Below are 18,913 nucleotides of genomic sequence, written 5' to 3'. Positions count from 1 at the left end.
CCCCAGATCCTAGAAGCAGTGGCATGACATGGCAGATTTGTGTTTAGAAATCGGACTCAGAAGATGTGTTGAACTAGAAACAACAATTAGGAAAGCTGTGATTAAAAATAGTGACTAGAAGTCATGTAGCCTGGCACACATCAGTGCTCAGTAAACTTACTTTTTTATCACTCCCTGTCCTAGGAGTCCAGGCAAGACATCAGAGGGTCTGAACTAAGAAACAGCATTGGAAATGGAAAGAATGTGATGATTTGAAGGAAACTTCAAGGAGAATTTGGGAACTGATTAGATATGGGACTGTGAAAAAAGGAAAAGATAGTGAAAGCCACCAAGTGTCTAGATTTGGTAGATGGATAGAGGTGACTTTCCTTAGATAGAGAAGTACAGGAGGAACAGGACTACTAGTGTAGCTGAGAGGCAGAGCGAGCATTCAGGTGGAACTCTTCAGTAGGCAGTTGGAGCTCATTATTTTAATTAACCTATCTTTAATCTCATTCTTTATCTTGGGCCTTAAATGTAATCCAGTCAGTTTTACCTCCAAAATGATATTCTGAATCTATCCACTTCTTATCATCACCACCACTGTTACAGCCAAGCCACGTCCATGTCATGTTTCAGCTATGTAGTAGCCTCCCAACTGGTCTTTCTACTTTTACCCTTGACAACTTAGAATCTATTCTTAGCACACCTTTTAGAGGGAGGCCTTTAAACACAATTCAGAACCAGACATTCTGGAATCCAGTCAAGACAGTCAAAACACCCTGTTTGCTACTCCTTTACCTCTGAGTTCACCTCCTATTACTATTCCTCCTGATTTTCTCTCCTCTGGCTACTTTAGATTCCTTATTTTCCTCTGTCTTCCTCCCAGCTGAGGGACTTTGCTGTTTTCTCTTCTTGTAATGTATTTCCCTAAATAATGTCTGCTCATTCCCTTGCTCCTCATGTCTTGCTTAAATGTCACCTTCCCAGCAAAACCTCCCTTGGCCCTCCTACTTGGAACTCCTTACACCCTTCTGACCTTTTCTCTGTAGCAATTATCACTACTGTTTTTTTTTTTTTTTTTTTTTTTCACTTACAACCTGCCTCTGCCATTACAATGGAAGAGCCACAGGGATGGAAACTTTTTGTTCTATTTTGTTCATTGCTGCAACAATTACACAGGGTCAGATCTTGACAACACTCAGGAGATTTCACAGGGCGCACCACATAAGGCTTTCTTTCATCAAGAGCAGATACAAAGAGATCCATCTTCCAGCAGGGTTCCCACAGTCCTTTCTTAGTTGCATAGGATGTGCCTTGTTATTGGGTTATAAAATATCAAGATATATGAGAGATATCTTGGTCTGGGAAGCCAAAATTTCATTGCATTCTTTCTGCATTATCTTCCCAGACTTTAAATTATTATCTCCTCAGAATTGTATTCCATATCCAAATTTATAGAAGTGAGATTCTGACATTAAAAGATAAATATCTGAGATGATTTTTTCTGCTTATTTTTAAAAACTATATAAATGGTGTTTTGGGTTTGTTTTTTTTTTTTTGACTAGCTTTGCTACTGAAATTTCTTTCTTTGTTTTTTCTTGTGAGTTTCATTTAGAGGAGATACCCTTTCTCAAAACTTTATCAGTTTCCATTTTTGAAAGTATTAGAGTTGGCTCTAAAATTTTCTCCAATAAGTGCTATAATCAAGCAATTGTTTTTTCTTATCATCATCCCTAGTGACATATTACAATCAAGCAAATTTAATTTTTTCCAGCCACCAAAAAATTTTTATCTCAAGTTAAATTCCAAACTCTTTAGAATTTTATATGGTAAATCATTAATTAGAATATCAAAACCAGAACTGGCAGAATGGCTATAGGGGTAGAGTGCCTGCCTAGGAAGCATGAGGCTCTGAGTTCAAACCCTGATACTGCAAAAAACAAACAAAAAATTAGAATATCAAAACCATCTTAATTAAAAGCATATCTATGTTATTATATGTTAACATTTCAATATAATTTTATACTGTTTTAGAAGATAACTAAAGTATTTGCATATCCCCAAGTAGTTTTTAATTTTGTGGCAATATACCAAGAATATTACTACTTGGCAAGTGGAAACATCTTATAAAGAAACTAACCAATTTTGTTGGGTTTGTTTTTAAAGGTGTTAATTAATCTTCGCAACCCAAATTATGAAAATGGTGATTCTCTTAGTTTCAGGACTCATTTGGGTTTAATCCAAGTTCCTCTAAAAGTAAAAGACATCCCTGAATTGGTAAGTACAGACTTAGAGTGAGTTGCTTTGCTTGTCAAACTAAAAATGTGCTTATGTTGACCTTTACATACTTTTGTTTCTTATTCTAATAAACAGCATAGATTTATAAAGCAGCTTGTTGGGATTCAGGTGCCTCATGTAAGGCTATAAAAATGATGGAAACAAATTATGAGCTTTATAAAAAGTATGTTTAAGAAAGAACATTTTATTTAACTTAGCCAACTTTTATGGAACCCATAACATGGTCAACCACTGAGGGAGAGAGTGAAAATAAGGATGAATTGGTGGCTGCCTTTTGCTTTGGAGAAGCAGTGAGGAAGTTAGTTTTGAAATGAAATGTAGGGATAGTTCTTAATGGTGGAATTATATATCTTGATGGTGGATATTACCACTTCTCTTTTGTTAAGCACCCAAAAACAATAAGAAGCACAGAAATGTAAATTCTGTCTGGTGAAACTACTAAACAAGAAACTCTGAGCTTTAATGTGTTAAGATAGAGAGCTCGTGGTAAATGAATTAAACAAGGAGAAAAGGTCTAACCTGAATGCCTCTAGAAGGTGGGAAGTAGGGATGAGGGGTGTGGCAGTAATCATTTCAATTTTTTCACTCAAAGTCTACCTTTTGGTACACTGCTTTATCATGCTAGAGCCAGACCCAGTTAACATTTCCCTTTGCCAGCTGTCCTGATGTCAGTTTTGTTAATAGAAAGCTCTAGAGGGACACTGCAAACCTATAGCAGGAGGAAGAGGCTTCTCTTCTGGGTTCCTGTGTGGAGGACAACCAGTAAGCATGCAGAAGGCCCAGTTACAACCCCCTTACCAAGTCTTGAGCTCAGCTCTAGCCTGCTCCTTTTGGCGAGTGTTTTTACCACCCTTGGGCTGTGTGTTCTTGTGGCAGCCACTTCCTCTCCATACAGGTCTGAATCACATCCTGGAGTACTAGAAGAAACCTTTTCTGAGTTCTTAGTTCCTTCTTTGTTTACTCTCCTTTAGTCTAGAAGTCACAGTTGATTTTTGCATTTGCTACTTCTATTTTTCCTCTTCACATTTCTAGCAATGTTTGTCTCTCCTAACTGGGCACTGTCTGATACAAGAAGCAAAATGATTTTCTTCATTGACCCTTGAAAGCCTCAAAGATCATAGATACCATGTGTCACAGAAGGCCATACTAATCCATAGGGCTGAAAATGGAGATTATGTGGCATTAAGTATCAGGAGGAAATAGACCTCCAGATTTTTACTAAACGTATAGTCAGATGACTCTTCCATTCCCATAGGAGACCAGAGGTACATTCATCAGCGATAGAGAATCAGAAAAGCAACAAGGTATGGTGGTACATGCTTATAATCCCAGCTGTTTGAGAGGTAGAGGCAGAAGGATTGTGAGTTCAAGGCCAGTCCAGACAAAGTTATGAAGACTAGCTCAAAAACTAAAGTGAAGGCAGGCTCGGAGTGTAGCTCAAGTGGAAGAGAGCTTGCCTAGAAATTATAAGGCCCTGGGTTCAATCCCCAGTACCCCAAAAGAAAAGAATCAGAAAGACTGCGAATTCAGAGACCTCAGATATATAGCAGGAGTCATTGAAAGAGAGGAATTAAGTGAAAGTCTGCTGAATGGTGAGACTAATATACTAGTCCCTACTACCACCACTGTGCCTCACAGTGAAGCCTACCACAGCCTGTGAGCAGTCCTTGCAAACAGAGCTTCCAGTTGGTTTTTTTTGCCTCATTCCTAAATTGCTAGACTCCTCAGATATTTGAACTCTTCCAGTTTGAAAAATACAACTAAAGCCCCAAACAAAAACACAGTATAAAACAAAAATAAAAAACCAAGAAAGAGCCAATTTAGAGAATGACAATAGTAGTAGGTGGTTACCAGTAAATAATAACATTGATATAGTTATAATAAGGCAAACTTATCATATGGATTTAACCAAAAATTATATATAATTAAATCATGATGATGAAGGGAAGGAAAGAGAATGTACAGGAACTAAAATCCTGATTTACCGTATAAATCAATAGTATCTGAAACTGGTGAGTTAAAAATAGCAATGTATACTTCTTACATGGAAATAAGGAGATGAATGCCAGAAAAAATATGAGAAAGAGTGTTCCTGGGTAGTAGGCCATCTGTGATTGTATGTATGAGTGTGTTGGGGAGTAGCATATAAGATAGGAACTGCTCTTTTGTTGTTATTATTAAAAGTCTTTTTGCTGATTGATTCCTTGAGCTATTTGCTGCACATAGAGGAGTATCACCTGATGGTTAGGTGACGACACTCTGAAGCCAATCAGCCTGGCTTTAACTTGTGACTCTACTACTTGCTGCCTATGTGACTTTGAGCAAGTTATTTGTCTTTTTGGAGTCTTAGTTTCCTGATCTATAAAATAGAGATAGTATCTTATAGAAGTGTTTTTATAGAACAAATAAGTTAAGACATATGGTATGAGGTGAATTGTGTATCTACAAAAAATGTGTTGAAGTCCTAACCTCTAATGCCTGTGAATGTGACCTTACTTGGAAATAGGGTCCTTATAGGTGTAATTAAGTTAAGATGAGGTCTTCTGGAGCAGGGGGAACTAAGTCTGACATGAATGGGGTCCTTATGTGAATAGGAGAAGAGACACACAGGGAGAATGTCATATGACAATAAAGGCAGAGATTAGAGTGAAACACTACAAGCCAAGGAACATGAAAGATTGCCAAGAACACCAGAAACTAAGAGAAAGGCATGGAACGAATTCATGCCAACAACTTGATTTCGGACTTCTAGCCTCTAGGATAATGAGAATAAATTTTTGTTGTTTAAAGCCACCCAGTTTGTGGTACTTTATTCATAGCAGCCCTCAGAAACTAATATAATGCATAAAGTATATAGGTGGTACTTAATGGTTAGAACTACAACTGTGAGAAAACCTAATTTTTAGGTTATTTTTAAAGTCCTATTGGTAGAGATTTGTACCAAGTGCTGTGGTTACAGAAGGGGGAGTAGTGGTTCTTCTCCAAAAAGTGGTAGGGGTTTTCTCAGAGGTACTTGTACTTGAACTAGGTCTTGAAGCAGTTTGCTAAGTGAAGAAGCAGGGAAGGACAGTTCAGGGAAATTCTCAGCATGTGTGAGGGGACAACACATCTTCTCTTCTGTATGAAGGAACCTGAAGCTCATAGGAATGCTTTCTTAGCTATTGCAGAATCAGAAGCCTATGGCTGGTTTTCAAGAACTTGGGACTGTAAGGTTAGTCCTTTACTGCATTTATTAGAGATAGTTGTCCCCTTGCCTTCCCTGTCCATTGCCTGGCTGGTGATAATTCTAACTCCAGTATACATGACTTTGGTCAGTAAGAGTATGGAATTTGGTGAGGCTCAGTGAATCCTGTGATCTGAACATGGATCTCCTTAAGCCTAGTCACAATGTTATATAGACTCATCTATATTAAAAGGAAATTTCTTAAACTGAGATTTATTAACTCTAAAGTGAAGACAACTAATTCAGTCATGTGGAGGTGGCAGGCTGGAACTGGAGCTCAGTAATGTGTTTCAGTGTTCTCTGAACTCCTCTGCTATGGCAGATACTATGATAAATATGAGAGGACTGCATTCATTAAGAAGGGATAGCATAAGTCAGTCTTTTAGTGTAGGTAAAATCAATTTCAGTTCAAAGTAATGGTGGTTATTTACAATCAATGCAGAATGAAAAAATGTATGTATGTGTATGTATTAGACTGAGTTACTGTTTGTGAGAAACATTAATAAGTCTCTAAATAATAATAACTAGAAAAGATCAAAACTAATTCCATTTTTAAAGGGGAAATATGGTTTTAGCAATTAGAATAGTTATAGATACTGAGGCAAATATTAATAGAATATTTAATTGCTTAGGAATAAAAATAATGTGAATGATATGGGGCTCTTATATGTTTAAAACATACCAGACAAACAAAATTACTTTCCCTAGACATTATTAGATAAGTAGAGGAAGTCTGAAGAATAAATCTAATTTATCTGTACTTTAGCAGAGCCATTTAATAGTCCAGTTTTACTTAAAAATAAGCTTGTTTTGGAGACTTTCAATGTTTGGTTCATTAAGAGTTGAGTGTGGTGCTATACCACAGAAGGCACAGATACAGATTTATATTGGCAGTTTTAGACAATGATGTTAGAAGAGAAAACTGGGAAGTGCTACATGCTGGACTGACTGTGAGTGACCATGTGTTTCAGGAAAGGTTCAAACATAAGTATTTCTTTACTCAAAAGGATAATTATCATTCCTTATCTTACTGATTCATCTATTACCTAAAAAGGCAAAATCAAGAACAATTTTTGAAAAAGTTTTTAAAAATAATAGTAGCATCAAAGTAAACGTTGTTTTACTGTGATTCCACAGGAAAGATTCGGGGAAAGAAAAATATTACTAAAGGCTCTACATTAGTAAACATATTGTATGCCTGATTTTCTTATTTTTTGAGATGGCGTCTAACTGCTTGTATGTTTTCTGTTCTCGTTTATTTCACGTGAAAATATTAAACATTGTATAGTAACAACATTACTACAATGCTGTGTAGTTGGTTTGTTCCTTAATTTTGAACTGATGCACTATTTAGATGTAAAATACTGTCCTTTGCTCTTTTAGATATTTAAATGAAATACAGATTCATTTTACTTTGTGATTTTTATTTAAGCTGATACTTAGGTGAAGGTAGTAACCTTTTACTATATGGCAAAGTCTGAGATGTGTGTTAATTCTTCATATGTTATTTTTCAGAAAGAATGCTTCATAGAACTTGGCTTAAATACAGGACAATTGGGGATAGATGATTCTACACAAGTGCCTCCTGGTTAGTATTTCTCCCATATAGTGCTTAGTTCATGTAAGTCACAACTGAGAGTGATTGTAAGGAGTATCTTGATATTTCCAGATTAATCTCATAGATTTTTTTATACCTGAAAACTAAGCAAGCCTTTGTCTTTTGTTAGTTACTGTTAATTATTGAATAGCATCCTGTATGTTGTAATTATCAAATTTTTGGCGTTTTATTTGAGGGTTTTTAAAATGATTGTGAAAAGTTTTTGTTTTTGTCAGAATCTTCATTAGCAGCACTCATCATTATTCCTTCCTAGTCATCATTATCTGTTTTTATTTTCATATTATTAAGTTAAGTGAACAGTAGCACATACCTCAAGTAGACTTAGGCTTTTAAGTTAGTGTCTTTTAAACTGTAATTGTCCATACAACTCTAATTTCTCTCTTTGGTGTCTACTCTTCTGTTGGGCATGTGCCCAGGAATGCATTTTCTTGGTCTAGAGACTGTGTATGGTCAGCTTTAGTGGGTAATGGCTGAAGATTTTCTGCAGTGGAAGTGCCAGTGTACACTTGCACCAACAGTGCACGAGTCACAGTTGCTGGACCTCCTCGCCAGTGCTGGGCATCTCCCATCTTCTTTGTTTTAGTCATTGCTGTAGTATGTGGTAGGACTGCATTATGGCTTTAGTTTTCTTATATGATGTAGGGAGGAGTACACTCCCATTTTATAGTTGAAGAAGTGGGGATGTTAAGAAAATTCCTCACATTTAAAAACCTAGTAAGTGGTGGAGCCGACTACAAGTCTGTCTCCAAAGCATGCTACACTATGCTGCCTCCCTCCTGCCACCTGATAGCTTTTTCTTGTTTTAGAAGACGGAATCCGATATCTTATAGAATAAGTTAAGAGTAACTCTTTTTGATCATGGCCAGTAATAACCATGTATACAAAAAGGAAAGGGAAGATTGCTGGGTACCGAGGGAGTGGAGGGGAGAGGGAGGGGGCGGAGCGGGTGGTAAGGGAGGGGGTGGGGGCAGGGCGGAAAAATGACCCAAGCATTGTATGCACATGTGAATAATAAAACAATAAAAATTTTTAAAAAATTAAAAATAAACTGCACAAAAAAAAGGAAAGAGTAACATAATCTTGAATTGTATTTTCCACTTTTGAAATAATCTTTAAGAATTGTTTTAAATTATTCTAAACCTTATAGTGGCTGTGCTTTAGATAACTTGGTATACTTCTTCATCTATAGCACATATTTCCCTTTTCTGATTAACTCATAATATAAAAATGTATGTTGAGACCCTGCCAAGGGCCAGTGGCTGGTGAATAGGTAGCTTTGAGTCATAATCTGTGCTCTTAGGAAAGCTGTGGTGGTATGTGGCAGTGAAGATTCAGTGTGGAATTATTTGCTGTTACTGCATGTAAGGGAAGCTGGAGCAGAAGAAAGAGTGATCGAGCTGCCTGGAGAAGGTTGATAATCTCCTAGTTGATGCAGTTATTTTTTCTCTCTCTACTTCTCAAATCAGAACTGCTAAAAATTGTGCTTAAATAAGTGTTCATCCAATGAGATTATTTTTAGCGGTACAGTGCTCAGATTTTTCTAATTGAAAATTGCTAGGTGACAGTATTACTTTGAAAGAAAAATGGTATTGGTCATAACTACATCTATGGTTTTTGTTAAATTGGAAAGATGATGTTTAGTGTCTGAAAATGTTTGTAATACTTTGTGTTTAGCTAGAGGTAAGTTTTATTATTAAGATTGTAACTCGTAGGAACTATGTTGTTTTTACTCATCTTTTAAATCTGTCACTATAACAGTAATACTTACCTATTACTGTTATTTACTTATTATATTCACAGTGCAGTCCTCATTTAGTATCATATCAGCTTTCATAAAAGTCAGGAGAAAAGTCTACCATTATGCTAAAGATTTTTTATTTAATAATAATTTTAATTAGACATTAATATTTTTTAATTTTTTTAAATTAGGTAAATCCATTGTTTCTGCAAACTCACAAGTTTGCACTTATTATAACACACATGCTTACTATGGAGGCCACTTACAAAGTCAGTGTTAACAGGGTAAGCAGGATCAGCATTGGGTCACATGTCTGTAATTTATTGTCTGAATATCCTTAATAATAAATCCTACTAGATGAGAGTTCTGCTAATAGACATTTTGTATAACTTATTATTTCTAAAAGAAAAACAATTTTTTTCTGTTGATGCATTTCCTGAGGTATGTTCTGTGGAACACACATAAGATGCCCTGTGAAAGAGGGGATTTTGTCAAGTAAAATTTGGGAAGAGCCAGGCCATATGGCTTCTTAAGATAGACAGTACATTACCCTATCTTAAAGACTTCTTAGGAGAAGTTCTAAATTACTTTAGCTTTCTATCTCCTAAACTCATTGTATCAGGGAACTTTTTTTTTTTGTCTAATAAATATCTATTAAGATAAATGTATATATTAATACATTGTCCTCAGAGCTGCTCTGAGAAATGTACAATGAGAGTATAGATTAGAAATTCTGACTTCTTTAAGCTGCCTGCTCATTTTGGGGCTGGAAAATGGCATTTAGCAAGCAAATGTATTATTTTTCACATAATTGAATAGTAAAAGTCTGTAAAGAGGTCTTTTTGAATATTGCTGCTTCATACAACCTTGGGTAATAAAACACTATTGTCATTCCACAGTATCATTCACTTTTATTAGAAAACAAGAATTTGGCTGACCAAGCTTCAGCAATTATAACTTATTAAAATGAGCCTGTATTATTATTTTATGTGTAGTCTTTGAAATAAAAATATTTATATAGTGATAGAAATAGTGATAGCGATGTTAGTAAGGATCCCATATACTTTCCTTATTATTTTATGATCTGTACAACTAATTACCTCAGTCATAAGGAATAAGTTAACATATATAATATATATAGTACTGTGTTCCAGATATTCTGTTTTGCAAAAGAATAACTTTATGGATTACTTTTTAAATCTAAAAAATTACCTGATATTGAAAATATATCAAACATACATTGCTCTTTCTTTAATTAAATCTACTAATTTTGCCTTAGTGTTACAATTTTACATCTCAAAACTAGATTTTAAAGTATCTCAAGTAGAAGAAAACTGGCTGCCTCTATTACTCTGTTATTATTGTTATTTTATTATCACTGTTGGGAGTAATGGTGTAAATTTGGTCTGCATTTAAATGTCCTTGAATTTCCCAAAGTCGTCATATAGTGGGATATTACCATTATAAGATAAACTATTATTAGATGTACTTCAATGGTAGATTGGAGTGGAAGTAGGATTTTACAAATGAAGTTGCCAGTAGTTTTTATTAAGAAAAAAAAAATAAAAGATTATTTTGTGAAACTGCTCCAGGAATGGGGGGAATTAAGGAGAATGGTGAAGGGGGTGAATTCTAATATGATACATTTGTAAGAACTTTTGTAAATGCCACAATATACCCCCACACAGCACAATAATAAAAAGAATTTTTAAAAGAAGGTACTGTTTTAACAAAGACAAAATTAATTCATTTTTTCTTCCATATAAATGCTTAAACTCACTTTTAAACAATTAGAAAAAAAGATTTTTCTACATATAGGATAAATATTTTTACAGTTTTCAGAGCCAGGTGGCATGGCATATGCCTGCAATCCTAGCACCTGGGAGTCTGAGGCAGGAGGATCACAAGTTGGAGGTCAGCCTAGGCTACACAGCAAGACCTTCTCTCAAAAAAAAAAAAAAAAAATCTTGTAGTTTTCTACAGAGCTATCCAACTTTAAAAATAATTAAACATATTAGTACCAAAACAGATACCTCTTATTCAAAGTATGATGATTGATCATATTTGTGTCTAATAGTTTTATTTTCTTTTAACATTTAGAACTCTTTGAAAATGAGCATGTGCGTATTGGGCAGAAAGGTAAGCATTTAGTCATAATTACTATAACTTAAAAAATAGAGCTAGTTGGGGCAAGTATCTACTCTAATATCCCCAGCTGAAGTTTAATCTCTGAAAAGCTAAAAACTTAAAGAGGAGCAAGTGATATTTAACTATGCAGGTAATCTGAAGGGAATCTTTGTTTAGGAAGACAAGGCATTGTGTTAGCCTCATAATAAATGTTAGATGAAGAACACAGCTGGACCACTGAAAAGCAAATAAATGCAGATGCACATTCCTCAGTAATGGTAGATTAAAACATCAGCAGTAGAATTTCATTTTACAATCAAAGAGGCAGGTTTTTGCTTTGATGCACCACACACCTCTCATTAGCGTTAATGAGCATATGCTCCTGCATCCGGAAAGAAAGTAACTGCCAGTTCCCGCTGACTCCTCTAAGACTTACTAACCAAAGCAGTCTTCTGATCCTGAGGAATAATTTTCCCATCTTTTAAAGATTCCTTCCTTGTTTTTAGAAACCATGTTTGATCTTTGAACTGTGAAGTGCAGGTAAGGCTTTGTGTCAGAGTGAACCTTCTATGACAATGATGTCATGTACCAAACACCTGAGTTCAATTTTTCAAAATTCTATTTACTTAAAACTTCATTTGTATGATTTTTTAACTCTTTCATGAAACATAATTGCAAATTAAAGAATATGTTCCATCTCATTTTTATTTTTTATAATCTCTTTATTTCTTCTGGTCAGGTAATTTTTTCATTTCATACAAAAATTTTCCCTTTCCCTTTAAGAGGAAACATAAGAAAGTACTGTTAGGCAAACACCAGAAGTTGTTTAGTATATCTTATTTTCGTTTGTTTTATTTTGTGGTGGGCCTTTCTTTACAGACTGAATAGCTGATGTTTTCATTAATGACAATAAAAGCAAAAAGGTGATATACAAATTTTTGAACATGGGTGCTTAAGAGTAATTTGGGCCTTGTTAAAAGTTTATCAGATCTTCACTTTTTGCTGATTTTAAAATCCCTCTTCTCTGTTGACTTTTGCAAATAACTAAGACATTGTCTAATAGGATGGATATCTTACATTCTTTTTTTTTTTTTTTTGTCTTTTCTTTTTTGGTGCTGGGATCGAACCCAGGGCCTCACACATGCTAGGCAAGTTCTGTACCACCGAGCTACATCCCAGCCCCTTACATTCTTATATATTACAATTCTTAGTCATGATACTTGATGACTTCCAAATATCAGAACATTCATGATTTAATAGCATATGTATAAGAAATTTAAGGTGCTAGGTATGACTTTACTTAAACATAGAATCCCAAAATTATTTTATATATTAGTAGTTTTAGACCATGGAACTATAGTTAAAGCAAAGTAATATTAAGGTATATCAAGCTTTTACCAGGGGCTGGGGATGTAGTTGAGTGTAGAATGCTTATTTGGCATGTGCAAGGCCCTCAGTTCCATCCCTAGCACTGATTGATAGATAGATAGAGTGAGACTTTATCACTCTGGGTGTGAACTGGAGGGACTTTTAGAACTATAAATAGGGCCATGTCAAAGTCCAGAGAGTAAAAGAAGAAAAATATCAGATATAATTCTGTCAGATATAGAGACTAAATGTTAGCTTCCTTCCCAGGAGACTTACAGACTTCAGTGGTGTTTCTTCCATTATGAATTTTCTAATGAGCTTTTAATATACTTTTTGATAGTTCTAGCAGAACAGGATAGTGCTGCTGCTCAGCAGTATGTCAGACAAGGAAGCCCCACAGCACTGAGAGCTGAGCTGTGGGCTCTCATTTTGAATATTTCCAGTCAACCTGAGGTAAGAAGAAAAAATGGTGGGTCAAACTTCAGCTGTTTATGTTTATTTTTCCAGACTACTTATTCAAAGTAGACAAAGTTTTATTTTAGTAGTCTGTTCTGTAACCCCCTTTTTATTTTCAAAATCATAGTTTAGGGTACTAAGATAAGACTTACCATATAATTTAATCAGTATGCTTAACATGAAAGTTTTTGTTATTAATAATTAATTAAATAGTGTGATCCTTTATATATAATAATAAAAAAAATAAGCTGGTCACTTGGTGGCTCATGCCAAAATTCTACTTTTGGAGGCTGAGATTGAGAGAATCACAACTCGAGGCCAGCCTGGGCAAATAGTTCACAAGTCCCCATCTCCAAAATAACCAGAGCAAAATGGACAGGAGGTGTGGTTCAAGTGGTAGAGCACCTGGTTTGTAAGTGCAAAGGCTTAAGTTCAAACCCCAGTCCCATCAAAAAGAAAAAATTTTTTTGAGAAGTGAAATCTGATAATTTAATCAATAAAGATGTGTGATAGAATTGAGATTTTACAATGAAATGAGTAAATGAATTTTTTGTTCCTGCAATTAACTTTCAAAGATGCACTGTTCTTATGGTTCTAAAATTTGACAGATTATACAGGGATATTATTTTTCTAAATATAAGAGCATTTTATTTTAGGAAATTAAATGAATATGAAAGGAAATAACCAACAGACAGATAATGATTTAATAAAGAAAAATTACTTGAGACATTGATTCTGCCTGGAGTATTCTTAATGGATAGCACATACGTGTGTGTACATATATATTGTATGTATATGTGCATGGTTTAAATCCCCTTCCGTGAACAGCATTGTCAAAAAATCATTTCCTTTTTGAAAGAGTAAAACGTGTGGTTCATTTCAGAGAAGTTTTAGACTAACTGATATTGCTGATCTTCTGTGGTAACTATTTGCAAAATAGATCTAAGTATAACCTGGGCAAGTGTATCAACTCTTGTAGAAAATGTAACTCTTCTTCACCTGCCAACTTCAGGAGTTCAGGAGTTAGATTAACAAATGCTGTCTCTTTGCAGAGGAATTGCTGTTTTTTCAAACCATATTTAGGATATTTCCAGAAATACTCTAATAATCCCAGATAAAGAGTTTTTATTACAGTGTTCAAAGGTGGTTTATACTTGAATTTTGGAGCAGAAAACCATCTGAATTTTCTAAATGCAAAATGACAAGTCTATTTAACTGTAAATAGAAATTAATGTTTTCAGAAAACCAATCTTAATTTTATTGATTAGGATACCTTTCAGCACTTACATATAACTTCAGCTCTGGAAGTGTAACTTTAATGAACTAATGTTGTTGTAGGTGACACAACAAAGAGATAAAGAGAGGAAGAGAAAGGGGAACAACACTTGCTTTTCATCAAGAATACTTGATTAAAACTTTGTTCAATTAACTTTCAGTCACTTAAACTGCACATGTAATTATAGTTGTAATTGAGGAAGTAGAGACATAACAGAATATTTCACTGCCATAAATCTATCCTTTAAAATCTTGTTTCAACTCATTGTACTATCTTTGAATGTTGTCAGTAAATCTAAACCTATTGTAAAACAAAAATTCTATTTAGATGCCCTTGGATGTAATATTTTCCTTAAGTTCCTAGTGTTTAACTGATTTAGCACTTTCAATGCATTTCTTTTTTCTTTTTAAGAAAATATGTGATCAGTTTAAAGGATTACATTTATATATTTTATTTTCTATACACCTCTAAGTGTGTGTCAAAATATATTTAGTGAACATTATATTTTAAATGTGCTTGTTATTGTCAGTTTGCTAATTAAAAACAGAAAACTTTCCTATGCTTTGCTGCAGGTATTTAAAAATAGCTCAGACTATTATCAATATTTAAGATTTTCTTTAGAGATTGTGTGTGTGTGTGTGTGTGTGTGTGTGTGTGTGTGTGTGTGTGTGTGTGTTTGGTGTCAGGGATCAAACCCAGGGTCTTATGCATGCTCAGCAAATGCTCTACTGCTAGCTACACCCCAGACCTTAAGTTGGAGTTCTTGATGGTTTGTTTCTTCTCATTCTCACTTTCCTTGGCAAATCTCATCAACTCCCACAGCTTTAGCTGCCTTGCCTCAAATTCATAGATCTTGGATCTCATTCCTGAGCTTCAGATACAATTGTCTGAAGAGCCAGGGCCTGCAAGGCATCTAAACCCTTCTTGAGTTCTTTGCTCAATACCACTGTCCACAGGTACCACAGCCAGGGCTTTGGTGTCATTCCTCACTCTCTTTCTACCTGTATCTCACATTGTATTACTTAATAATCTTTTCTTGATTTAACTCCTAAATTCATTCAAATTCAACAATGTTTCTGTATTCACATGTCTAGTACTCCATCTCAGAATATGATCACCTCTTGCCTGAATTCAAACAACCTGGTCTTCCTGCCTCCAGCCTTGCTCTCTAGAAATCCTCTCTCCACCCTGTTTTTTCTAAAATGGAAATCAGATATCTCAGCTTCTTTGCCTATTCCCATCTGCCTGTCCCCTCACCTTGCAGGCTCTTACACTCAAAGTCTGTGACACCACCTTCTCAGAAAGCCTCCCTGCCACTCAACATTTACATGAGAACTTTACCATGTGTTTACTTATCCAACAAACATTTATTCACTTTCTTATTTGTACCACGCTCCATCGTCAGCACTGTGGCTATCACATAAAAGATGTTCAGCAATATTTGTTGAATGAATGCATCCTCATTTAATTTTTTGGAGCGAATCCTAATGATACAAGTATTAACAGATATTAAACAAGACTGTTCTCTCTGCCTCTGTCTCTCTCTGGTACTGGAGTTTGGACTCAGGGCCTCATGTTTTCTAGGCAGGTGCTCTACCATTTGAGCCACTTCCCGAAGACAGCCCCCCACTTTATACTTTACGTATTTTTTTGGATAAGGTCTCATGCTTTTGCCCGGAGTCAGCCTCAAACTGTGATCCTCCTATCCATGCCTCCTGTATAGCTGGAATTACAGACATGACCCACTATGCCTAGTTTATTTGTTGAGATAATTTTTTGCCAGGGTTGACCTGGAACTGAGATCCCCCTGCCTAAATAAGGCTATTCTCATGAGCATTGAACTACTTCTTAGCAAGTTATCTAACGTAATAAGACAAATAAACACTACCATATTAAAGAATTTTGACTTAGTAAAGCAGTTCTTTCAGTCTATCAGATGCAGTCCTAAGGCCTGGAGGAGTGTCCAGAAAACAATTCCTCGAAATATTCTTGATCTTTATTTTAATTCACTCTGTTTCTTAGCTCTTTTTTCTCCTTTTTCCTATCTTTATCTCCCCTTGGGTTCCTCTGCAGGACTCTAGTGGCATCTGTTTCCTTTTTGAGCTTATATCTTTGAATCCCATTTTAATCTTTTCATCATTCTATGCCTTTTCTCTGAACTGTCTCACCCACAAGATACCTATTTCCTAATGGCTTCAACTTTGCTTTCAGCCCGAACTTTATCTCAGCCTAAGGCTTCTATTTCCTACAGAACTCCATCATATGTTCCAAAAGAAATTTTTCCTTCATCGTGTGTGTGGTCCTCAAGAGAGGACCATTAAATAAATGCCTTTATTGTCTGTTTCTGCCCCTCACTTTTCTCCACCTTTTGTCTTGTTCTACCACCTTTTCCAAGAAGACTTTCTAATGTTCTTCTCTCCAGCCTGTCTTGGCCTGGCTCCATTACTGCTCAGTTAGACACTCTTCTTTTATTCCCATCACAACCTGGGCAGAGGCCTAAAGATAGAGAAACCTGCACTTTGATTTTGTCTGGTTTCACTTTCTAGACTGGGAGGACCTGAAGACAGGGCTTTCCTTTTTCTTCTTTCACCAACTATAATGTCAGTATCTTGTATTTTATCGAGAAATGGTAGTCATGTAAATGTTTAGTGAACAATTAACATAAAATATTATGGATGTTCTGTGAGTTCCTTCATTTCCTGAGAATGTAGTTCCTTTTCTCTTAAATTAAGGAGATAGTATAAATCAGCATAAAATACAGAAATCAAATATGAACTGAATTTGAATATCCTCTGATGCTAAAAATTTAGAACGTGGTTTTTCAGAGATTACTTTTTATTATCATAATTTATTCTTCTTACATATTATGTGTCACTGGAGTTTATACTATATTCCTAAAAGCTCCTTTTATTAATCACTTAATTTTATAAATACTTACATATTTTATAGTATAAAAGTAAAATATTAATATAAAATTTCTTATCAACTGTAACCATTTTAACCATGTTATAATTTTGACTCTCTTATCCATGTTTTCTCATTACACTAAGAAGTGTTAGGACTGGGGCTGGGGCTCCGTGGTGGAGTGCTCACCTAGCAAGCCCATGGCCCTGGGCTTGATCCCATATACTGTGAAGAGAAAGAACATTACGTTTATGCTAAAAACTATTGAACGTAAGTAGTGTAGAGCAGGAAGTAGGAGAACTAGTTAAATCATCAGGTAACACCATTAATTGGGCCCAAATCACATTTGTAAATGGGGAAAGAAGTGCCTTCTAGATTTCAGATTTTCTGATTTAATTTTAATTTTTATTTTTCCTCTAGAAAGAAATGAAAATTGATTTTTGTCACTAGCATTATTATGTGTCTAAAGTCATAGACATTATCCACAGCATTTGGATAGTGCCTTATCCTTCAGGAGACAACCCTTAGCAACTCACAAAAGTGAGTAGGGCCTTGTAGGGGTACAGGCGGTCTCTATGTCCTCCTACTGCTCCAAGGCAGCAGCCAGGCCTATAGCTGGTATAACAGATGTTTCCAGATCTTGAAGAACTGTAATTGAGTGGAAAAATGATGATTTTTCACTGAATCTAATTTAGTAGTTATGTACTTATGTTTGGAAAACTTACAATGTTAAGTTCATGTGAATATTTTGTTTTAAATAAACGAAGGGACCTTAAGCATAAAACTTTGGCCACATGTTAATAACGATATCACACAGTGTTTGGCACTAGTAAGGATTAGCTTAACTCGTATTCTGAGAACTCTAACTAAACTTACGCCCATGTCACTTGAGAACAAAAGTCCTGCTTTCACCTAAAGTTCTCTGAAATCAAGCAGCTTGTTCCTGCTACATCTCTATTTCCTATTAATAGCATTAAATATCCAATAAATTTTAAAATAAAATATACTATAGTTTTAATATTTTAGTTATATGATGTAGTATACAAGAAAGTAACTTAAGGAAAAGTACAAAAATACGTAATTGGACGATTATTTCTTATGTATAAAATATCTTTGTTATATGCTAACATCAATAAGTTCTTGTAATTTCCTTCATATCTTAATTGATATTAAAATTAAAGTAAAGAGATACATTGAGAAAATCTAATATATTTTTTGTAGTTATTATCTGAGAGGATCTAAAATAATCAAACTTGACAGATGGGATATTTTTTGTAGATGTTATATAATTTTGAAATTTTTATTAAAAGCTGAGCGGTACTGAACCAGAATGGCACAGTTTCTTTCAGTCCATCACCCAGCATTTCATATTTGTTGATTTGTTATATAATACTTTAATATTCATCTGAATTTGAACCGATTCAGTTATATTTGTGGGCTCATTGACCCTTTTGAACAATAGGACCAATAAAATTTTTCTTCAGGTTTTAAAAAAATTTATTCATAGTATTTTATTTTTTATTTATTTGATTTTTTTAAATTTTATTTTTAATTAGCATACATTAATAATACAGGGGGGTTCCATTGTGATAACTCCATGCATGTGTACACCATACTATTCATAGTATTTTAAAGATATATTTCTTTATGTAAGTATCTGATCCTAAAATTAGTATTTTAATGACTGCTCTTATTAAAATATTTATTAGTTTTCTTGTTCTGGTCATGAAGAACATGTTATTAATTTGTAATAAAAATATTACAAATACAATTACAAATTGTTATTTAGAATAGAAATTAAAATTAAATTCTCTGTGGACATTTATAATTCATAAGTAATAATGCAGATATGAATATGTTTTCAGTACATATTACAAGAAATATTTCCTTTAATTGCTTTTACTTCTCTTTCTTTCTTTTTCT

The 18,913-nt window shown here is 34.6% G+C and overlaps 1 protein-coding gene across 4 annotated transcripts in view; it reads left to right on the top strand.

Annotated features, from left to right (window-relative positions):
• The window catches only part of Tbc1d19 (TBC1 domain family member 19), a 151,079-nt gene that overhangs the window by 50,573 nt on the left and 81,593 nt on the right, over positions 1 to 18,913 (top strand). For all 4 annotated transcript variants that reach the window (XM_074042503.1, XM_074042504.1, XM_074042505.1 and 1 more), the window contains exons 8-11: positions 2,149 to 2,259; positions 7,019 to 7,091; positions 10,960 to 10,998; positions 12,695 to 12,807. In XM_074042503.1, coding sequence (XP_073898604.1) covers positions 2,149 to 2,259; positions 7,019 to 7,091; positions 10,960 to 10,998; positions 12,695 to 12,807 — 336 coding nt within the window. The remainder of the gene's footprint in view (positions 1 to 2,148; positions 2,260 to 7,018; positions 7,092 to 10,959; positions 10,999 to 12,694; positions 12,808 to 18,913) is intronic.

Source organism: Castor canadensis, chromosome 9, assembly GCF_047511655.1.
Source record: "Castor canadensis chromosome 9, mCasCan1.hap1v2, whole genome shotgun sequence".
Taxonomy (NCBI): domain Eukaryota; kingdom Metazoa; phylum Chordata; class Mammalia; order Rodentia; family Castoridae; genus Castor; species Castor canadensis.
Note: the sequence above shows the minus strand (reverse complement) of the source record. Positions and strands in the feature narration are given on the sequence as shown.